Genomic DNA, 24735 nt, shown 5'->3' with positions numbered 1-24735 from the left:
GGGGAAGCAGGAAAGTCAGCAGAGCCTGAGAAACAACTTCACACTGGGTTTATCTAGACCTGTTGCTCTTTCATGAGGCTCTATTAAAATCCAGCTGAGAGCAGAGGCGACTGAGAACTCTCTCCAAAAAATCAGGGAACAAAGTCAGATTTCCAGCAGACAAATATCTAAGGCATGCCAACCCAGTAATTTGAAAGGTGGTTGCTTGTCTTATTCCAGATAAGTGAATAAATTAATGGACTTTGAGATTCTACTGCCAAATTGTTCTGCTGAAGGGACTGAGACAACTGTTGAGTCATTTGTGCTGCCATTGACCTTTCTGCAGGCTTTATTCTCTGTGCCTATTAATCCACTTTCTAAAATAAAATTATCATATTATGTTCTACAGAACTTTTTTAAATCATCATTATTTAGTCAGCAAAAAGCAAGCAATCTATAGCTTGCCTCTTTTTCTAGGCTTTGCTCAAAATAGTATTGCTTTTTTATTATTATTGCAGTATTTGATATTACTACTTGCCTCAAGGAATGGATACAAGATCCATCTCCTGGGGTTTCTAGGAAAAGCTTTCAAAATAAATAATAAATAGCAACTGTTCATGAACCAATGAATGGTGAGGAAGGGAAAGATGTATGAAAGTACAGTGTTAAGTTGTGCATCTGCTATAAATTATTGAAATTAAAGAGAAAGACTGTAAAATATCCAAATTCAGCTTTCTGCAGTAATTTGCCTACACTTATATTTTATCCTTTTCTGTAACAGAGGTCAAATATTCTAGTTGCTTAAGGTTATAGAGTATAGCAACAGGTTACACAAGCAACAATGTTTAATTGCTGTCATGTACACATGGAAATAAAAAATTAGACTACTCTTATTCAAATCATGAGACTGATTCAAATTTACCAATCATTAACATTAATTGACTGTGATTCAAATCAAAGAGCAACAGCTGCATCCTGTTTTCTAGGCTTTGGGGAGGGTGATGTTTTTTAAAATAATAAATTTGCATTCACACAGTTCTTATTTTTAAACATCAGAAGGAATCAGTCAAAACTGTGGACCACTGTGCAAGCTGTACAAGCCCTGCTCCCTTTTTGTAAGCCAGTGGGTATTGTGTCAGTGGCAATATTCTAACAGCAGACACAGTGCACTGTTACACAGTAAGATCAGCATATTAGTGGTGACAGGACAGGGCTTTCTTTTAGAAGGACTAATTACAGGTTCATAAGAGCTGATAGCCCCAAGCTGGCTACATAACAAAAGAATCTGGCACATACTCTGTGTGATGCTAAACTGCACGAGCTGCCATGCTAATCTCAGCAAAACTTTTGATGACCAGCGCATCAGAAAGCTTAACTTTGAAATCCAGGAAGCTTGACTCAGCCTTTCCTTCTTCCAAGATGGATAAATAGGGAGGTTCATGCAGCTCACTGCAACGGTGTCTTTGAAATGAAACATTAAAAACCTTGTGGCTGATCTATCCACAGCAGATATTTCAGATTTTACAGCAATACCTAAAAGGAGAATTTTATTCAAATGCACCTGCAAAAAAAAAAATTTCCTTCCACCTATGGGGCTGTGCAGTATTTTCCATCCAGTCAATTTGCACGGTGGATGAAATGGTCCCTTAATATACTGAGACTCCAGTAAGAATTATTTCAGGTCACGGTATATTTTTCCCTGAACAGTTTCCTCCAAATGCACTTGGACTACAGTCATGCAGAGGAAAACAGGAACTGCTGCCAGATCAGCCCATCGTCTTGCTGCCTCACTTCTGACAAAGGTCAGTGCTAAATACTTCAAGAATGATTTTGACAGACAGCTTTTGGAGACACATTCACCCATAAAAACATGATTATTTTTCCATCGACAGCTAGTAATATCCTGAAACGTTGTCTTTTATAACTCTACCTAACTGGAAGATAAACAACATCTGCATTTTTATTTAATAAATCCAATTTTTACTAAAAATAATAATAAAACAACCTGCTGCTCTCTTGGTGTCAATGATTTTCAGTGGTAATGAGTTCCACATGCTTATTATGCAGTGCAATACAAATTTATATGACTTTAACTAGTTTTACATTTCTTGCCTTACAATTCTAATAAATAACTTCTTGTATTATGGCAAAAAAATATCTGCTTTAAACTCTGAAAAATAGTAGTGTACATTTTTATGCACCTCTAAAACTTCTTTATATTTCTTGGTCTTCACAAACTTTCCCATTTCTCTTAATAAAGGAAGCTTTCCACAGCTCAGCCTGTGTTTTCTGAGCAACTTCTCATTCTCTTGTCGCCTCACTGAAATATAGGGCAGTCAGCAATAAACACAAGAATTCAAGGAGAAGATAATGAGATAAAACAGATTTCTGTATGGCATTTTAACATCTGAATAATGTTTTTACCTCAGATGTGGAGGAATGGGATGTGTTCACTCTAAAATTGCTTTCCTGATAGATGCTCACATGCACTGAACTACACCTGAACTAACCATGTGGCAGTGCAAAATCCCACACAGGATCCAAACATACCCAGAACCAGGGTGAATACTTGGGCTGGGAGCAAATTCTGAGCCTCCTGCCACCACAGGCATGTACATAGTTGCATTAGCTGCAGCAACTGCAATAATTACTGGATAAGAAAGGCTCCTCCTCTGCTTATTCATATGTTTGTATGACTTTGACACCTTCTGCACAATAACGAAAGGCTTTCACTGAGCAGAATAAACAAAACAGTATTTACTGAACTGCCTCTTAAAATGCCACGGGATCCTCAAACTGGAAAGCACCAATAATACCTGTTTCAAGAGATGTCCCAGGATAAGACATGCCAGTGATAACACTTTTAAAACTGAACTTGGTTAAAAAGATTAGTAGAAATATTCAAGTACTGCTTTTCCTTTTATAGAAAAAATATACATATAGGTATCCATTCATATAGGCATGTGTAGCAATTTGTAGGACAGCATTTTATGTTCCTTTAGGAAATTGTGGCACATAAATATACTAATGCAGTTCATTTCTGGCTGTCAAAGGTGGACTAGAGACCACTCCACCTTTGCAGCACTGTAAACAGCTGCCTAAAAAAGTAAAGGACCCTGAAGTGATGGGAAGAAATAAGCACTCAGGTGCAGAGCATCCCCTAATTCCTGCTACTGGTGCTACATTCTCCCATGTCACACTTACTAACCCTACATAATCATTACAAATTATTATCTCAAAATAGAGCATTTTCCTACTCTCAGGATCTTCTTTTCCAGTTTATGCCACAGTACAGAGATGATGCCCAGAAATACAGTGAGGTAAAGCATCTTCCTCAACTGACCTGCAGGCACCAAAACATGGATCAAAACTCAGCTGCCTTACAGCAAAGCCAGCACTCAGTGGCCACTCACATCATTTACAGTTTCATCACAACGTTCCCTATCCTCACACAGCACCAAAAATTACCCAGAGAAACAGATATTGTAAGTCACAGCTTTTGTTTGTCCCTATTCTCTGTACCACCTCACCTTGAATGCAAAGCACACAGGTTTTGAACAAACAATAAAAAGATGCATTTCATATTCAAGAGTACAAAATGAAACAGCACTCTGACAGCGCAAGGCAGTTTTCTAACTCTCCAAAATTAGCATCTCAATCAATAAGCAGGGAGCTGCAATGCACTGCAAAATAGAAAAGCAGCGTGACAACATGCAACAGAAGCAATCTTAGAAGTTCACCAAAATAGAAGGGTATTTTTTTAAAGTGCAGTTTCTCACACACACACACACAGAGTGCATATATGTGAGCGATCTTATTTCTCCCCTTCCCCCAGTACAACTTTAAAGTAAAAACATTAATTAGGAAAAAAAAAAGAAAAAAGAGACTCTCTAATTGATGACAACACTGAAAATTTAGAACAAAGGCTGACAGAAATAACCTATTCCACTTGGCAATTACGGCACTTAAATATCGTGCGGTGTTGCTAGACACCTGTAAAATCTCAGTGCCGCGAGATGTATTTCTCAGCAGGGAGGACTGCAGATTTAGCAGACTAAGCAAAAGCCTGGTAGCCAGCAACTCCCGACTTGCTGGGGTGATGCTGGGCAAAAATTTAGCTTACTTCCAGCTTTCTCGGCTACAGTCTGAGTGAAGAAAACTGTCAGGATTACAGCAGGGTTAGTAAAACATTTTGGAGACATCAGCATTTGCTACAAAACATCAGGTTTAATATTATGGCAAATGATGTTAAACATTATGCTTGTGGATCATAGAAATGTAGAAGGACATTCAAAGTTAAGGGGTTTACAGGATTTTCCCTAGTTTTCTATTTGATGAGCAGTCTCTGCACTAAATACAGTAAGGGTGCCTTACAGAAAAGCGAGCAGTTTTAACATGGTTGCCTGCTGTAATAACCTTTTTTATTATTAATATGAGCTTTGAGGAGAGATTAAATAAAAGAGTCACATATTTGATTTTCTTGCATTACAAGCACATAGCTCAAATCACCACTCAGGATTTCCAGTATGAGGCAGTTTGTGCCTCACAGAGATAAGAATTTAAAAAAAAAAAAAAAAAAGAAAGAAAAAGAAAAAAAGAAAAAAGACATGGAAATATTTCTGTTAAGTTCTAATTATTTTTCTTCCTGCATACAACAAATGCACAAATGCCTCGCATTTTCTGAAGCCAACTTCCCCTCCTGCCTGCCTGCCTGTTCTTTATCATCCCCTTGTAGACACCTCCGCCCTCCCCCCGACTCCTTTGGAGCAGTATTGACGGTGCACATTGATTCTCTCTCTGCAGATATAATAGTTCTTTCACTGCTGCTGCTTATAATTATAGCAATGTGTGTCACTCAGTAATAAGACATTCAATTATTCTTGGCCCCATGAAGTGTAACCCTTCAACTCACGAGACCAAAATCTAGGAGCATCAGCCCCCCCCAAACATTATTCTCTTCTAGTTTTTTTTTAACTTTGCCTTGCAATTCCGATTCTCAGTGGCCACTTCAAACTGCAGGAGTTTCCCTGCAAGGAACTGGCTTCCAAGCTAACACAATCAGTCCCCTCAGCAAAGAGCAAAAAAAAAATAAATCTCTTTTCCCCACTAAATACATTTCCATCCCTCTGCATCATAACAATGCCAGCTAATTTTAAAGAAACAAAGTTGTCCCAGAGTTTGACATGAAATGGGGGGAAAAATTAACAATGACGTAACAGCATTGGCAAGAGAGAATTTTAAAAGCGATATGAACAATCTTTAATCTTTTATCGACAGATTTCCTCTAGGAGACTTCTTTCTGAAAGGCAAAAATCACTGCGCCGTCCCTGCTAAAATCTCTTAAAATAAAAAGAATGAACTGAAGCTTACCTGTACTGGAATGTCATATTTGTAATTTTTATCTTTATTTCCTCTCCGTGGCGAATTTCTCCAGTCATTTCAAAGAGTTTGTTAGCCATTTTCTCATAAACTTTGGCATTCCTTTTAGTTTGTTTCAGCTCATCAAAAAATTCTTCCCAAACCAGCATTAAACCTCTCATTTCTGCATCAGTCCAGTTCCTGGCCCTCCTGTGTTTCTCAGTCTGAGAAGAGACAATGTAACTGGGAATTTCTGCTGCAGCCATTGCTGACTGACCTAAAAGGGTTTTAAAAGAGGACACTTAATATAGATTGAGTTTTTAGTTTAGGTTTTTTGTAGTGCAAGACATGCATATGTGGATAAAGAATTTGAATGACAACAGAACATATGAAACCTTTTTGCAACAGCTTGAAGCTTGAGTGCACAAAATGGGGCCTACATCTGACAGGCAGGAATTTAGTTAAAAGCTTTTAAACAGAGAAACGTCATTTTGATGTCACGTTTCCATAGCAACAGAGCAACTGCATAAGCTACAACAACAAAAACCTTTTAACTGAAAGCCAAAGAATCAGGACAAAGTTGACAGGCCATCAATATTAAAGCTTTTAAACACTTTAGGTTTAACAAAAAAAAGATCTATGCAGCCTTTGAGAAGCTACTTTTAAGTTTCTACTTCTTTTTTAGCTTTCCCTTACCTTTTAGGCAGACAATCTGCTAGCAGGGGGTCATGGTCGCCTGAACGAGCTTTTAAGTTGCGCCTTGACAGACTCTCTAGGAGGTTGCAAGGACTGAGGCCATGTACACAAAAAAAAAAGCTTTTTTTTTTGCAAAGATATTCTGCAAAAAGAATCAGCCAGCTTTATGAAAACTATACATCTCTAAGCTAATAAATGTTTAAGCAGGCAGGCTCACTAAAAAGGAGCCTGCATCTGGGTTTTAGACCATGCACAAAATAGTATTTAAGTGTTTAAATACAGAGAGAAATGTATATAAAATTTCAATATAAAGCCACTTTTTTCCCTGAGATGTTTTGCTGCTGATAAGCACACACTGCAGTCCTGTCAGTATGAATTTGCCTTTGTAGGTATGTATTACTGTATGTGTATTTTGTATTCCTAGTAATTTAGATGCTATTTATGCAGCCTGTGTTCTGCCTTAGGACTGCAGCAGAAGCATTTCACCTGCTTTATGGGCAACCTAAAAGGATTATTCAATGAGTTAAAAAAAGGCTGTGAGATGCTTAGAACTGCGAATAAATTGCTTTGCTGTAAAACAAGCATTTTGAGCTGGGGTTTATATAGGGCTAAATTCTGCCAGCAGTTATACCAGAGAAGAACCGCTTATTCATTGTATTAAATACAAGCAGTGGGCCAAATCCTGCCACTCTTACACTCCTGCAATCTGACAATAATCTTTCACAAATGAGGGAGATGCAGGAACTGCATTAATTCCAGCAGTACAACCAGATAAAGAAAAAGATGTGCATTTCCTACAGTCCCAATTGAATCGTGTTATGTAAAATATAAATAAATAAACCACGGACCTTTCTTCTTATTATTTTTCTGTTTCAGCATATAACAGCAATAACGACCTCACTGCAGGGCATTTCCTGAAGATTAATGGCAGGCAGGGGTTAATGGCCTGAGGCTCACCCAGTCAGTCGTTAATCCCCAGGAAATGTTCTGTGCCTCAATCCTTAATGCTTAAGTATCCTATAAATTGTAAGTCTTCTCATAACCACATCCTTGATCTTAACAATAGTTTAAAAATGCACAGCTTGGTTTGCATCCTAGAGATGGCAAAGGGAGCACATAATGTGCCTTAAAGGTACACTAGTGATATTTGTAGTATCATTGCCTTCTTTCTATTTTATTTATTCTACTGTTTATTACAAGAGGCACAACAGCATACCACAGAATAAGGGAAGGGGCTGGTGGGGGGGAATCACATAAACTGTACATAGGAACTTCCACTGATACAACCCTGAACGTCTCTGTCAGAAATATACCTGCTGAGTCACTGCCTTCCTAAGGAAAAAAAAAAAAAGAGAGAGAGAGAAATAATAAAAAAAAAATCCCCTAGCTTCCAAATAACTGCTTTTAACTACTAATATGACAGCCTAGCAACTATTACCTTTAAAAATGTGTAAATAGCAGCATATGTTGTGATGATGATCTTGCATGGTTTGTCTCTTGGGTGGCCAGCTGGGAGACATCACATGATCAGGGGACAGATGGTGGTCAGAAGAGGATCAGCTGATGACACATTCATTTTATTAATTTATTGTTTTGTTTTGAAATTCTCATCACTTAACCTTGGGCTCCAGGCAGCTATGTTAATAAAACTGTACTGAGCTGAGCTGCCTGCAGTCATAGTCAGTGGCTGGGGATCACCAGGACAAGTTTAAGGAACCAACGCAGTGTCTGAGGAGAAAATACCATCGCTCTGGGTCTGACTTGGGACCATGCATGCTACTGCAAAGCCAGGCTTGCTTCTCAACCTTTAATCATCCAGTAGAGGTTTGTTTTTCTCCTCCAGACTTTAATCCACCAAGGTTCTGAAAATGCTGATTAACACCACTGAAACCCATAGCATGATATACGGGCACACATTGTAAAAACCAAGAGATACATGTGATCCCTGCTTTAAAAATATTTTTAATCCAGTTTCAACTGCAACAACCAGGACAGGGTGGGTGAAAACCTTTCCAGCTGCAACAAGTTCTTTTTGTTGTAGTCCACAACTATTCCTTCCCCTCTCCATCCACATGTGCCTGGCATATGTGCGGCTGCTCCTCGTGCTTCACGCTGGCCCCCAGACCCAAACCCAGGATCCTGCAGGAAGGGGGCGGTTGTTTCCCTGTGAAATTCACATCTCAACTTTTCTATACCCTGTTTTCTATTAGTATACTTGACAGATTGATATAGTGGTATAGTGCTATTTAACATCTGTTAAATAAAAGAAATGCTTTCTAATAATACCTCCCTTATTCCCCTCCTCTCAGCACCAGAAGGGAATCTAAGTTTCAAGGACTCAGGTTTTATCCCCTCCTCTGAGAAAATAATTAATTATGGAGACCCCGCATGCCTCCTCTACCTCACTGAAGCACACGTGCCAAGTGGTTGATAAAAGTGACTGTTTTCCTATACAGAGCCCAAAGCAAGAGAAGTTTCTTTTATCCCCAGATAATCCCTGCAGTCTTCACCAGAGCCAGGGGAGGGAAAAGACACCTCTCCGGGCTGCGCCTCTCTCTGATGGTGTTCTGTAAAAGTCTGCTCCTGGGAGTCACTAAGCCCTTGTCCTGGTCCCTGAGTTGGGACAAACAGCTAAGACAGGACCAGCAAACCCTTAGGGGAAGAGCAGCCCTGCAGCAGCAAGAGCTGTCCCTTTCCAAGATGGGGGCATTGGGAGGAGAAGGTCAATTAGCACTCAGCTGCTTCTTGCCCCTCTCAAGCTAGAGGCCAGTCAAGATTTGTCATCTACCTCAACAACTGGCTGGTCACTAAACCAGAGTAACTGCTGGCATGACAAGCTGCCACTCAGCTGGACCAAAGGCACTGATATCCCTCATCAACTCCACTCTGATATCTCTGCTGATGGCACAGTCCTCCAGCACCGGCTTCCTCAAGACCAAGGACCAGTCTGGAGCCAAATACCCTGCAAGCAACTGAAGCTCTAACTGTTCTCATCAATAAAATAAGGATGTTAAGGTCTTGGAAACCAATGATATACATAACAGAGCTACTGAGTACACCTCTGTAGATTACTTTCCTCTGCAGGAGAAAGCTGTCTTCTTCACTCTCCTGCTCGCCCCAGTTCCTCCTCTGATGAGCACTGCCGTGACAAATCCAGAAGATGTTCTTATGAACACCAATCTCAGTGGGCTTGAGGATCTCACTCGTGCCTTTCCTTTCAATTCACACCTGCTCCTGAGAGCTAAGGAACATGAATTTAATGATCCTGTTGCAAATCTGTTCTTCATCTCATTTGGCTAAACACTCTACCTTTTCTTGCAATTATTATATATCAACTTGAATAATAGCTCTCACAGCTGTTCCATCTTTCACAGTGATCTCTACAGATAACAAACCCCAAACAGGGTAGAAGGTTTTATAATTTGCAGATGTGGATCTAATGAACTTTTCCTATAAATGTTATCACAGAGTTCAAACAACTCCATTAATCCTAACGCATCTGTTGACTACACTTCGGGTGATCTGTGCTAACCAACCCTGTATACAGCCTTCAGCTTTGCAAGTATGGGCTAATGCATGCCAAACAAAACTTCCTTTAGCCAGGTTTTAGGGAATGGTGTTTTCCCTTCTGTTTGCAGGGGAATAACGGCTCTAGTCAATCACTGGAGCCCAACCCACAAACTGTGAGCAATTACACTGTGGTTACAGAAGAGCATGTCCGATCCTGCTGATGAGGACTGTGGTAGAAGTCAGGCAGATGCTTCTTGGCAAATCAGAATTTATTCCATTAGGATACAAGAAATTTCTGCAACTTCTCCTAAATGTACTTCCATGTCTGAAACCCACACGGGAGCTGTCGATAGGGCTGCTGACACACAGATCACTGCCTTTTTCGATTTCAGAAATGGAAGCACATTAGCTTTGGTTCAGGAAAGTCTTGAGGCTAACTGGCAGCAAACACCCTTTCAGGCAGCACCTTGGAGCTGTGACACTAGGAGGAGGAGGTCTCCTCTGAAGGGTCATCAGATGTGTCACCCCTTGAAGGCACAGGTCCAACTCTAAAACGCATAAGTATCTCAGCAGAACATTTTGTAATGTCTTAAATACATATAACTAAAAAACCAAACCAAACAAACAAAGCTGCTTTCACCCTTCTGTGTTTGGGGCAAGCTGCTGAAAGCAAGATCGTCCAAACCAGAGACTGGTCACTGCTCCTCGCAATCCTCCAGTCTGGCCCACCAGGAGTGTAAGATGGGGGCAACAACAAATCTTGGAACTGGATAGTGACTGAAGAGAACGTGTTCATCCTCTGGCCATTTCAGTGCAGACACACCTTAGTGACACACCTTAGTAACTCTTCTTAAAAGGGTGTACTAGTATGTATGTGTTTGTCTAAAAACAAAGCATTTGGAGTTTGCATTGCACTGGAATACTATGTTTTAAGTTTAAAAAGCTGCATGTGTTGGGAGGCTGTCTCCTGCCCCACATTTTGCTATCCACTGGGCTAAAACACCCACTTTCTCACAGAAAATGATGGGTTTAGTGTCTCTGATTGCTGCCCACTGCAATTTGCAAAGATGGTTAAATGCAATGCAGTACAGACAGACTGGGGAATGAGATGCTGGAGAGCAGAGCTGTGGAAAGGGACCTGAGAGTCCTGGCCAATGGGAAGTTAAATATGAGTCAGCAGTTCCCTGGCAGCCAGGAGGGCCAACCCCGTCCTGGGGGGCATCAGGCAAAGCATTACCAGCTGGGCCAGGGAGGGGATTGTCCCGCTCTGCTCTGCACTGGGGCAGCCTCACCGTGAATATTGTGGCAGTTTTGGGCATCAAAATATACGAAGGATATTAAGCCATTAGAGAGTGCCCAAAGGAGGGCAACAAGGATGGTGAAGGGCCTTGAGGGGAAGCTGTGTGAGGAGCGGCTTAGGATACTTGGTCTGTTCAGCCTGGAGAAGAGGAGACTGAGGGGAGACTTCACTGAGGTCTTCAACATCCTCATGAAAGGAAGTGGAAGAGCAGGCACTGATCTCTTCACTCTTGTGACCAATGACAGGACACAAGGGAATGGTGTGAAGTTGTGTCAGGGGAGGTTTATGTTGAATATTAGGAACAGGTTCTTCATCCAGAGGTTGGTTGGGCACTGGAACAGGCTCCCCAGGGAAGTGGTCACAGCACCAAGTGAGACAGAGTTCAAGAAGCATTTGGACAATGCTCTCAGACAGATGGTGTAACTCTTGGGGTGGTCCTGTGCAGAGACAGGAGCTGGTCTCGATCCTTGTGGATCCCTTCCAACTCAGGATCCTCTATGATACTGTGATTCTCTATGAGACAAGAAATACTCTATGAGATACTTTATGGGAGAGGAAACACTCTTCCACTACTTCTGAAAATCTTGGCCAGAGAAGGTAGGCAGGGACAGGTGATCATAGAGGAGAAGTTGCCTTCTTTTCTCCTCCATTAAACCAACATGGCAGTGAAACTGTTGTGCTGAGGAGAGTGCTAGAAATGAGAAGCTCACCCTGAGGTAGGGAAGCACCTCACAGGCACGGTAGCTGGGCTTAGGAACTCCAGTAAGGTCCATGCACCATTCAGTCTGCCAGGTTCCTTGGGTGCTGGAAGCATGTGGGTTTGTAAAGGCTCAGAATCTACAGGAAACCATAAGGCTGTTGTGAACACAGAGCCATGAGGTCAGTGTTGTAGAACTGTACAAAGACACAGCTCATGCTGTCCTAGGACCTGGGAGGGAAGTTTAACAATACAGCAGCATTTGTAAAGGAAAGCCAAAGCTACCCAAACTGCAGGAGGTCCTATTGCAAACACAGAATGAAAAAAAAATTATTCAGGCTAAGTACAGTAGGTGTGTCGAGATACATAAAAAAAGGACAGTCTCTTTCCTCAGAGGGTCTGCAACTAAACTGGGGCATGCCACAAGGGAAACAAACAGGAGAGACCAGAAGGGACAAGTGACAGCAACACATTACTGAGCAAAAGACATGGTATGGCTGAACAGCTTTAATGGATGTCTAAAATAAATAATACCTGCAAACAAGTCCAGAGACAGAAATGGGTGCTCTGGAGGAGGCTGGCTGAGGAGAAGGCACCCTGGCTGATGTGGGGCAGAGAAGATTTTGATATGACAACACTTAGAACAAAAAGAACAAGAAAAACAAGTGTTTTCACACAAAAGCCCTGCCACAGGGCTGTCTGAATGACTGGTTTCCCTGATGGGGGAGTGGGGCACTGGGCAGCCCAGGACGGTAGTCCAGGAAGGTGCAGGTGAGCTCGAGGAAGCTGGAGGGGTTTTTTATTTAATTTTGCAAGACAACATCCTGCTTGAATTTCACTGTAATCAGAACATTTCCCAAAAGCATTTTGATCTTGCTGAACTGGCAAATTCTGACCAAAAATATCTCCTTTGCCTATTTTAGTAGTAACCATGGAAGCCAGCTTTGTACAGACATTCAGTTGGAGAGAGGATGGCAAGAGACAGTGAGGTGAATGCAGACAAGCTGGGAAATGAGGCTTCAGCAGTTTTTGTGGTCAGATCAGGAAGCATTAGCAGACAAGGGAGAGAGCTGGAATTTTGTGGGGTTTTAGAAGAAGGAGCTCATGGACTGCAGGGAACCCAAAGAATTCACTGCTTGGAGAAACCAGGTATGGACTGGTATATTGATAGTGATTAGATTAAAATTTACAATACTAAGAATTTTCTTTAAATTACTTTGTATTTTTTTAAGTTTAGCAGAAACACAGACACTCATGCTACAGACCCTAGTTTAGCATATTGAGGAGGGAAAAAAATCCCTTGTGTCCAGAAGGTACAAATAATCACTGCCCAAACGTCTGGCACTTACAATACATGCAGGCAGGATGCCAAATTGGATGGACTTTCAATCACACATGTTCCTAAATTTTCAAGCATACAGGGAGAGACGGGCAATATTCTCAAAAATTTAGTTATATAATGTTGAAAGCAAAAGACATCAGTCCTACATGCGTCATACTCCCAGTTCAATTTATAGCAAACAGAGAATTTCTGAGATTTCCTTACTCTTAAGAAAACATTTGAGGATCCTTAGCATACAAAACAACCCATAGTATCAGACATACTCCTTTTCTGGCAAGGAAGCAACAAACCATATTACAATGAAAATCACTGAGTTCCCAATGAATGGTTTCCCAAATTCCACTTGAAAGAAATTATTTTGGCCCTGCTTACTTACAGGGGTTAGTCAATAAGTCCTCCTGCCCATGTTTGGTTTTTTAGCACGTTTTAGCAAGCTACATGCTGAAAAGTGTCTAATTCATTAAAAACTGCTCCTAAAATGCTATGAAAATATTGCTCTTTCAGAAGAAAATTCCTCTAGAGAGCCTGTTCCAAGCAGTTCACTTTAGACACAAACCGTGAGTTAATCCGGTTTGGATTTGAGTTGTATCACAAAAGAAGAAAAATAATCCCTGTTGTGCAGGAGTCTGCCCTGTGCCTTGTGCCGAGTGACGTTCCCATGACTCAGCAGGGCAGGCCAAAAAAGCCGTGTCACGAAAAACCAGATGACAGCAGCTGGTTTGAGTGCAGTGCTGTACACAGCATCGCTTCTCCCCCAGCAAGAATTAATGCTGCTGGTGTCACCCCTTCCCAGCAGCAGCATAAAAGGTAGTGATATTTAAATAAATGCTTGGAGGAGGTTATCGATTCATTGATCCATTAGCGAGAAGCCATTCCCCAGATTCCAACAGAGGAGAGGGAGCCAAGCGCAGGGAGCTTGGCACTGGTGCAGCACTCCAGCTAAATGAGTTTCTGCAGCGCTGTGGTAACAGGCATTAGAGTTGTGTTGAATAAATGGGTTCTAGCTTGCTGTTCTTCCAGAGAGAAGAGCGGTGTGGGCCCTTTTCCAGCAACCTCAGAGAAACTGCAGCGCAAATTGCTGGCAGTTCCCTGCCAGAAGCCCAGCCTCGCTGCTCAGAGTTTGCTACTGGCTTGGCAGCCTTCTGCATCCACCTCGCAGCTGTTTGCATCCCCACACTGTCTCTCCCTGGCTTCCTGCCAAGACTGGCAATGGATGTGGGGAGGCTGGACCAGCCCCTTGCCCCGAACCCACAGCCACACTCCAGGTGAGCCCAGCAGCTCCCGGGGAACACCTCGCACAGGCTCATCTCAGCGGGGGACAGTGATGGAACCAAGTCCTGCTGCTCTGCAGTTTAATCAGCCACAGGTTTTGAAAATAAAAAGCATTAAAATTCAAAGATGTCTGCCAAGTCAAGAAAGGCAGGAACTTCTCCGACTGTCCTGCACTTCTGCTTGGAAACCCCACACTTCCCTCAGCTGCAGCCCTTTCCCCCCCGCAGGGGTTCGCTCAGCTCTCCAGCCCCTTGGAGGATAATTTAAAGATTTTAAAAAATATATTTCAGATAAAATATTTAGGGCACAGGAGATTTTCGTATCAGTTCATAAAAGATTTAAATACTAAAATGTAAATGGTGTTTTGGGTATTACTGTGAGGCAGCCTCAGGAATGGAAATTCAAGAAAAGCATTGCAACCTATAAAGTTCAGACGATACTTGTAAAAGCCTGCCTGATCTGAGAGCTGCCAAAAAGGTCAGTAAAACCAAACTCACCAGTATCCTCATGCTGTGATAGCCAAAGACCTTATCTACTTAAGTGGTTGCTAATGGAAGTTAAGACCATACAAGAGGCAGATGCCATTTCTGGGACAGGCTGCCAACAACGTCACCCATCCCACAGCATTCGTGTCTTTACAAGGGAAGCATAGACAGCTTCCAAGGAACTGAACTAGCAGTATCACACAGCACTTTACTCCAATGCCATGCTCAAAGTGTTTCAGGGAGCTACTGATGGGGCTCAAGAAGTCCTGTGTGGTCTGTGTTTGCAAATCCTTCCCCCAAAAGGATGGCTCCTGCCTTTGTGCAGATGATCAAAATTCTACAGCTACCAGGACACTGAGTAGCAGCTCCAAGACAAACACAGCATTGGGAACTTATGCATTAGCTCTCACATCTTGTGATAAGCAGGAGGACCTATCTCAACACAGAAATGTTTATTGCAATATGCATGTAACATTGCCCCTTTTGACACAGTGGTTTGTGGTATTCGGGGTCTTGGGATCCCTCTTGTTTTAAGGATGCACAGTCTTGTTCCATGGACATCCCATGGACATCCAGGAGGAGTCATCTACCACATCCAAGCGTGTCTCTCTAACCACCCTTCTCCCTTGGGATTCAACATCTTTCACTGCCTTTACCATAAGCCTGTACTGCAATTGATGTTATGTTTGTCATTGACTCCTGGCTTCTTCCAGCTGTTTTCCCCCTCCCATTGTCTCTCTGCTGTTTATCAGGCACAATTCTGCTCCAAGCACTCTGCAGGCACCAGGGTTCAGTTTATATTTCAGCCTTAGTGTGCTGCTCTGATCCAGGTATTATCTCCTATTGTTTCAGCTATCACTAAACCAAGGAGTGTGTATGTGTTTCCTCTCTTCACTACAGTGCAAAGCTGCCAGCAAACTTATCAGCCCACAGACCAAAGAAACTTTTTCTAGCTGCCACACTCAGGAGCAGCATTCTGACAAGCCTGAGGAAGCCGCTCTGCCCCCCTTCATAAGTTCTTCTGAACTAATTGACGCCCACAAACCACTTTCAGATGCAAACATCTCCAGGTCCAAGACCAGGTGTCCAAAACCACCAGAGATTTTTAAATCCTCCCTGGTGCTTTCCATTCAGTGTGGCATTCAGTGTTGTAAACCAGAGGACATGCCTCAAGTAAGTGTAGGTCTGCACAGGGAAAAGCAGCATCATTTGCTTCCTTATAAATGCCACTGCAGTGTGGTTACTCATACAATCATAGAACATCTCAAGTGGGAAAGGACTCATCAGGATCTTCAAGCTCAACTCCCTGCTGCTCACAGAAGTACTGAAACCACGTAACTAAGAGCGTTGTCCAGACACTCTTCGGACTCTGACAGGCTTAATGCCGTGACCACTTCCCTGGGAGCCTGCTCCAGTGACTGACCACCCTCTCAGAGAAGAATCTCTTTCTCATGTGCAACCTGAACTTCCCCCGATGCAGATTTGGATGCAAGCAAAGCTAATACTACCAAAAGGAGTGACAGGGTACCTGCCACCATCCATTTCTCAGCTGAATCGATCATGCAAATGCAATCAACAAGATTACTTTAAATTATGGATTAACTGGCCTCAGTTCGCCTGTGGCAGATTAGCAAACACTCAAATGACTCTTTTTTGGCAGAAAAGCTGCCTCCAGTAGGTCAGTAAAGATTATTCTGAATAGTAACAAAACTGAGGAGCTAACAGACTGGATTTTCAGTACTGCAGAACCTACCTACTTCCAGCCAAACTCCACAGGGTGTGAGGCATATGCAGCTTAAATAAGAAACCTAACCCAGATGTTTGAGGAGGGAGTGCAGACCTGAAGTGTATGGAACCTAAAACCACACAGATGAAGGAGATATCCAGCATGAAGATGCCTGTACAGACAAGTTGTCTGAAGGGAGTCTGTGGCAGATGTGACTGGCAGTGGGAATTCTTATTCTGTTCATCCCTTAACATTCAGTTGACAGATTTCTCCATAGCCAGAAGGAGCACTTCTGAATCCCCACGTTCTAAGCAAGTCTTCAACTGCTCAGAAGGCTGGGATTCTTTAGTTATAAAAAACAGCTTTAATGACTGTAGAATCAGAGACCTAAACAATGAGACAAGGAACTACCATCTGACTGCAAAGAAACAAGAATAAACAATTTACAGAAAACCAAGCCATTTCACAGCACAGTGTCTCTCCTTTTAATAAAAGTGGCCGATGTTTTCCATTGTTTGTGCAAACAGAAGGCAATGGTGCGTTTCCCAGGGGAGGTGCTCTTGTGCAACTGTTTATTAGAGGCAATCAGTCAACTCCAAAGGACTTAAAAGTTCAGTCCTCTTCTCCCCCACCTCAATCACATTATGGTAAAAACTGCTTTGACTGGCTTTAGCTCCTATTTTGCTGTGTAGCTCACCAGCCTGATCAACAAACCTTCCCAACCAAGGGCAAAACAAGTCTGACTGCTTCTTGTCAACATCTCACCAGCCATATAGATGAAAATATCCCCCATGCTGTCTTTAATGCCTGGCAGCAATATCCCAGTGGCTGAAGCCGCTCAAGCAGACCAAAAATGCATCACAGGCAGTAGTCTAAAATATTCAATGCTGGCATCATGGTTTTCTCCATTTGCAGCCTCTTTCCTCTCTGCACACTGTGCTTCATGGTAACTGGACAGGCAGATTATACTAAAGCTCATGCCCACCTTGTCAAATGATTTCTCATCAAGTCTCAGCGGGAACTAATTGAAGATTAAACTAATCATTCCATGAGGCCTCTTATGCAGTGTTTTATCACTTTTTGTGAATACATTAAAGAAAACTTCAGTGAAGTGCTGATGTGGCAGGACCACTGAACACACAAGCTGGAGTGACTGGACAACCCGACACACATCTGAGAAATGAGAATTTGGATATCCTCAATAAATGGGACAAGACAAACCCTTATGCATTTCTTCTGGCTGTACAAACCAGCCCAGCAAAATGGTAATAGTGTTTTCCAAAATATCGTCCTGCCTTTTCTGAAAACAAAGGAGCAAGTCTGACAAGAGCTGCTTGATGTTACATGAAATATTCCCAAGGAACTCTCTGATCTTCTCTATCTCCTGAAATCTGGAGAATACCACAGCCAGCCACTCTAACTTGTGTTGATCCCTGCTTTAACCTGCTTCCACAATAGCCAAATTCTTTCATCAGCCAATCTGTAGCTCCATCCCTGACCTCTGATCCACACAGCACCTCTCTGGGTATTGTACACAGCTATCAGATAACCACAAGTGACATCCAGGCTTCCTCCAGCCTCTGGGTAAAAGCTGTAAAGAGGGGTCAGGGCAGACCCCCAGATGAAAAAATTAATGTAGTTTTTCTGCAGTGCCTTGCAGGGTTAAAGGAGCCATTTAACCAGAGATGAAAGCTGAAAGATAGGTCCAAAAAGCTTTTTTGTTTTGAAGCAACAGAAAACACCTCCTGGAATGGTAGAACCTGACACTATACTCAGTAATAAAAATCAAGATCCCAAAGGCAGGATCAGACATATTCTTACTAGTGTTTGCTTTGACAGAAATTTGCATTTTCAAGGCTCTTCTGCTGTAATGGCAAAAGAGAACTCCAAATACTGGTCACCACAGCTATTGGGAATATTTCGGGAGTATTGTATACATCTCATTATTGTGCTATATGCTACTCTGTCTCCCTTGTTTTTATCTTACAAATAAGAACTCCTTCAGGCAGGCATCATATGCAAGTTCCCATCTAAGCATTTAAAATATTACAAGTGGTGTGAGTTATCAGTCAAAGTTTCTGGAATCACTCTCACTTTTAAGATAATTTAGATGCTTCTCACTACTTTCAACATGCTAGTATATGGGAAAGCAAGATTAGCTTTGGTTTAGACTATTAACGTAATATGATTGCAGTGCACTCAGAAATGGTAAAAAATCAACTCTCTTTCATTCCCAATTGCTCAATTCAGTATGAAACCACAGTAAAACAGTAAGCAAATCTTGTGAATAAGGCTTTCATTTACATTTGACAGAGAGCCAACATCTGTGTTGCTATTTTATTTATACACACAGACACATATATATACACACATACACACTTTTTATACTTTTATATAAATACACACGCACACTATTTTACCTGGTTGCTTTCTAACAGTAACTATTTCAATATAAGTTTTTGAAGAGGAGAGGAAGGGTCTGCTGAAGGAAGATTGGGTCACGGCCTCACCGCAGAGCCCAGACAAAGGGTTCAACGTGCACATTATCCCTCATAAAGTGGAAAAGCATTGTATTTTCTCTCCAAAAATTCAGAAAGCATTGCCTGTCCTTACAGACTGTGCACCATCTCAGGACAAATCCCAGACTGCTAAAAATCAAAACCACGCTTGGATGCCACAAGTTGTTCTTCTGTGTCCTGTAATTTTGTATAAGGATCACCAAAAAGAAAAATCATTTTGTCCATCTTTAAGGAAGGACAAAATTCTCATTAGAGAATTTTGCACATAAAAGCTTGAGGAGATGGTAAGTCCAATACTGAGCTGCAAGAAAGCATGTCCCCAGTGAGACACGAAAAATTGTTGCACTCTCAAAACCATGGAAAAAAAATGTTAGAAGTTAACACATTTTAAAATATACTCCTCCAGCTTACTGGCTAATATCTCTGACATGGTCTGGTGGCACAGCACCCTCAGAGCCAGTGCATCAGAAGGAACCAAATGAGTTCAAGGACAAAGAACCAACCCTATGAAAACCTGTGTCAGTGATCACCACAGAGAGAGATGTTACAGCACAGACTCCTCTGTCCACAAGGAACAAACCTGTAAAATCACTGCCTACAAGGGACTGAAACAGTGACCGACTTGGCCTCCTCTGGCCAAAGAGAAGACAACAAAGCACCTTCTCCACACTCAGAAACTGCAGCCTGAACCACTTGGCTCCATTCCCTTCCCTGACTTTTCAGAGGCGGAGCAGAAGGAAAGCACAGTCTCAGTGCACAAACCCGCACCTTTGTATCTTCAAGGGTTTTATAGCGTGGAAGAAAAAGTTCAGTACCTGCTGTCCTAGGAACAGAAGATCCTCCATGAGCCTTAAAGTCAAAGCAGGACTCCTCACAGCAGATCACGGACCCAGAGCAGAACTTCGCATCTGGGGAGAGAGAGTTTGGCAGAACAAGGCACCGTGTGGGGAGGGGAGTGAGGAGACATTTCGTACCAGTCAAGGAGGAAGGTCAGCTGTGGTTAGCCAGGGTTATCTTGCAAAGGTCTAGAGAGCTAGGTTTGATTTAGTTTTTAAAGTCTAGCCTTTCAAACAGCACTGACAAATGTATTCCCCATGCTATATAGCCCCATCATAAATAACTTGAATCAGCCCACAGGCCTTCAGTAACCTCATTCCCGTGTGCTGAAAGCTGCTCATTTTAAGCATAAAGAATATGACACACATCCTCATCTGCACATCTTACCATGGCCAGCAAAAGGTGTCTCTTTAAAAGACATTCCAGCCTCACCCAGGGCACCAGCAGGCATAATTTTTCCTGACTTTTCTGTCATCTGCCCAACTTCTTCATTAGGAAGTTAATACTCAGTGCTCAGCCCGCTGTCCTTCAGAGGATTGCAAACCCTTTTTTAAAATATGGTGGGTCCTGAAGGTATTGTTATCTCTATTTTACAGAAGAAGAAGCCAGAGAAAAGCAAGAGGAAAAATTTCTAAAGCTTCTAAATGACTGTGAAACTGCAGTAATTTTCAGAAGAGAATTGGACACTCCAGAGCTGAAGTCAACCTTGCACGTCCTACAGTCACATCTCACAATGAAACACACTCTCAATTCACTTTGGGCAAGGTCCTCAAAGCCACATGGATACCTGAAGAGAATCACAACAGGAAACAATTTCCAACTCTAAACACAGAGCTAAATCAGCCATGACTGCTCCCCTCCTCCAACCTGACAGTCTGCAGGAACCCATTTTTTTCACCAAAAGAAGGTAATTGGGTACCTCAAGTTTTTCTTCCTCCATGCTGAGATCCAAATATTTTGGCTAAGCTGAACCTCTTAGAGCTTATGCCCAGGAAGCCCACTTGGGACTGGGAGGTCGTGAACACAGCTAATGCTCCTCAACGTGGCTCTGGTGTCAGTATGAGGGAGCAGCTGCTCCAACTTTCATTTAAAGACGTGGCTGGAGGAAGAAGGTGTGGTTTGGGGTGGCACCAAAATAGCACCTGCTGCCAGGACAAGGTGGTTGCAACCTCTCCCTGTGGATAGAAGCACTGGGTTTGGACTCTGCCTCCAGGGCTGGTTTTGATTTTTATCCAAAGATGTTTTAATGCAAATTACACAGTAATCAGCCTTAGGAATGCCGCCAGATACCTGCTCCCCACCTCTCTTTAGGTAGGCCACAATCAGGCTCCCACTTGCTTCTCCTCTCCGGCTCTGCGAATCCTTCTCCGCACCATGGCACAACTTCAATAGAATGGGCTGAGAGGTTGCCTACAGCCTGGGAAGGGACAGGTGGATTTGAATATCCCTTGGGAGAAGGAGGACCCAAACCCAAGTTCGACCACTTCTGAGATGAGTATTAAAACCATTGAGTTATTATATGAAAACCACCACACCAATCATTTGTATCTTAAGCAGCAAGTGCAGGGCTGTAAGCTGAGACCTCAGCAACAGGGGCAGGTTTGACTCACCGGGCCAGGTTTGGAGCTTGCAGAGTGTGGGAGCTGCTTGTGGGATGTGGCGTGAGAGCTGGCTGGGGATGTGGGGGGGAAAAGGGTCTCCAGGAGTCTGAGCAGATACCAGGACAAGTACTGGGGAGGGAACCAGATCCTGCAAACAAGTCCTCTTGAAATCACCAGAGGTACATCTGGTCCCAGCATTTGAAGTCCTGACCTTACTTTAGGGTTAAAATGTCAAACTAAAATCTCTTTTATCACCACCAAAGTGCTTTTACCTTGCATTTTTAAGTGTTTGTTTAAGCTGAGGTTAAAAACAGTCTGGGCTTCTTGACTCCTTTTCCAGATCATAAAACTCTCTGAAGTCCAAAAGAGTATAGAATGTTTCTATAGTTTGACTAACAATTGTGTGCCTAGTTAGCTTCCTGCACCTTCTTCATCCTCGACCTAAAAGAGTTTACCTGCAAAAATTTAACTAAAAGCATTTCTTAAAGGAATTTTTAGAGTAGCTGTTAGCCAGTGTGTTTTTATCACAACTCAACTCAATAAAGTAACAGCTAGCTCTACATTTAATTGTTAGGGAAAAGACTGTAATTAAAGAGCAAGTCTATGCATGTGTTTTTAAATACTGTGAGCCTCATTTTCTTCAAATTTGTTGTTTCTTCCAATTCTTTAAATATGCATTTGAAAGAAGTAGAGGGACAGGTAGCACTCTTTGGAAGTGGCAAATAGGTCTTTTGAGAAAATAAGTACATTTTAATCTCACTGAAACATACTTAAACATAAAAATAGGAGGTAAGAGGTAGAAAAGTTGCACTTCTTGACAAAACAGAGGATGTATCCCCCTAAATAGGGACAGATGAATAGCCTGAGTAAATGGAAATATTTGCAATTCATTTTAGACATCTAGCAAGATGTGTGCCAGAGCTCTAGAATTTGTTTCAGGCCCTTTCAGAAATAAAGTCTGACACAAGATTTTGATTTAAATTTCACTCATCCTACTGCCACAGTCATTAGCTTATTCAACAGCATTAAAAGTGAACAGCAAGTGCCCCTAGAAACCTCCTCCCACAGAATAAGAAAGCGAGAGGTAAAATTCTGCATCATTCCACGCTGATGATTTTTTTAGACGGAATTTCCCACTCACCTTAACAAGGTGATAATTAAAAAATCTCTGCCAAGGAACACAACCTCCTCACTGGACCCCCGCAGCTCTGAACACACCTGCTGCTGGAATTTGATGTCCTGTATCTAGAGCATCAGAAAGTGTTTGGGAGACTTATTTAGGAACAAGTACACAGTTGCACAGAGATTAAATTCCTTGGAGTTCTTTTTCTTCTTTTTTTTTTTTTTTTAAATTATTCTAAGGAAAAACAAGAGAGGATCCTGCAGTTTGGTAACTCTGAACATAAGGACACAAACATGGCTTGTCATCCTTTCAACCAAGCACCTGATGGCTACAGAAGAAACAACACACAGTCGTGTCTCTGCTGACTTGCTACAGCTGTTCTTTTCAGATTTTGCAATGGTATGGGAGTATTACAAATCTAATATTGCTTTTGGTACATGGAGAGCAATGCTGGCCAATCCTGCTTGCACTATCCCATTATTCAATTAAATATCCAAAATTAAAATATACCACATGCCAATACAGAGCACAGTCTTACCAGCCCTAAATCAGGGTCAGGTTTATGCTTTTGTGGCCTCTCTAAATATGCTCAACTTGAATGAGCTGTACCCTCTGCCTGTTTGAGAATGACTAGCCACTTTCATTTTGCAGGATGGATCCACACCCCTTAGGGCACATCTGAACTCAGGCTTATTTTTTTCCTCCACAGAACACTCAGGTGCAGATCAGAGCATGGCTGATATCCACACTAGTTGCTGTACTGTCAGTGTATGTTCTGTACCACAAAGAAAGAGAATCCAGACTGCAGAAAAACCTACTGCACACACCATCACCTTCCTCTGAATCTCATATGAGCAATGACTTTGCACCCACAGGAGGAGACCAACTGTGTCACTCTTCCAGCATGGGCTGCCATCCAAACCCATAGCTGGTACTACCACACACCCCCCCTTATTCAGTGGCAAGCAAGCTCTTATTGTCCTGTATCCTTCCTCCTCTTTCAGATCTCAGTCAAGACTTTTCACCCCTGGCACTGAATCATCTATTTTACTACCTTTAACCCCCCTCAATTTGGCATAATTTGTTTTCCCAGACCCACCACTGTGATTTTCCCAAAAAAATGAAGGAAGCAAAGATCACATAAGAAAATCCTACATACCTTCATGGTACTGTATAGCTCTCCTACAACACTCACTAGTCTGTGCCTTCATGCCAGCCTACAACATCTTCAAACCCTTGAGCCCCATCTCTTGGGCAAAGATTCTTGGTGAGACAGACATTCACTTCAGCAGTGAGAGCTTCAGCAATGAAACAGTCACTTCTGTGGTTGCAAAATACAGCCAAAATCTGAAAAAAATATCCCCTCCAGTTCACACTTTTGTCTAGATCAGTCACCAAAGATGCTCCACATAAAGCTAGAGACTGGATGCTGGTGCAGAGCTCAATAGCCCTAAGAAGCAGAAACTCCCAATTAATGCTAAAAAAGAGCTTCTAGTCAGATTTAAGCTATGTCCCTAGACAAAAAGAGGTTCATCAGGAGAGTGGTCCAGCCTCTGAAACAAATGCATCAAATTCCAAATGTCATTGGATTTGATCCAAATGGATGCCTTTCCTGGGCCTGGTGCTAATAAACCTGCATGCTTCAAACAAGAAGCAGCACCAGAATTGCAAATGTCTTTTCCATGGACCAGGGCAGTACCTCACCTCTTCTCTTCTGACATTTTCCTAGTCTCACAGTCAGAGACTGGCCAGAGCCCTCCCAGTTCCAGTGAGAGAACCGTGACTGGGATGTGTGTATTATAGTAGTACAGATGTAAAATGGTTAAGTGGATCACTGAAGGCATCCACCACTGCTTTGTGATGCATTTGAAGAACTTTAAAAGCAAGCAAATAAAGCGCATCAAGCAATGTAAATGAAGAATTATTTTTTTCCCTTCTTAGATTACATAAAAGATTTTGGCCCATTTAAAATAGACATCCTCAATTAAAATTATATCTAGCTACAATGGGGTAGTAGTCTTGTTATGACTGAGTCATTGTTGCACAGACTTGACTCTTACTATGGAAAAAAGGGGGCTCTTTGGTATGGAATGGTTTCTCAAATAAAGTTATTCTGTAAAGAAAACTAATATAAGAAAAGCAAAGAGCCCCTTTAATTAATAGCTATATGAGGGATTTTTTTCAGCCTAGTTATTCTGCAACAGAACTTAATCATGAACTCCTCTCTCCCAATGATTATCTCATCTCTCTGAACAGTACAAGCAAAAAATTGCTGTGTACCTTCCTCCCT

The 24735-nt window shown here is 42.1% G+C and overlaps 1 protein-coding gene across 1 annotated transcript in view; it reads right to left on the bottom strand.

Annotated features, from left to right (window-relative positions):
• MSANTD1 (Myb/SANT DNA binding domain containing 1) overlaps window positions 1-19862 on the bottom strand; it is a 33279-nt gene extending 13417 nt beyond the window's left edge. Inside the window, 4 exon segments of the mRNA XM_018076530.1 lie at window positions 5350-5614; window positions 19465-19566; window positions 19569-19645; window positions 19647-19862. Coding sequence (XP_017932019.1) covers window positions 5350-5614; window positions 19465-19566; window positions 19569-19645; window positions 19647-19729 — 527 coding nt within the window. The 5' untranslated portion in view covers window positions 19730-19862.
• Window positions 19863-24735: the final 4873 nt, after the last annotated feature.

The sequence above is a fragment of the Manacus vitellinus genome, unplaced genomic scaffold, assembly GCF_001715985.3.
Source record: "Manacus vitellinus isolate BGI_N305 unplaced genomic scaffold, ASM171598v3 scaffold_0_pilon, whole genome shotgun sequence".
NCBI lineage: Eukaryota > Metazoa > Chordata > Aves > Passeriformes > Pipridae > Manacus > Manacus vitellinus.
This window is presented reverse-complemented; position numbering and strand designations above follow the sequence as displayed.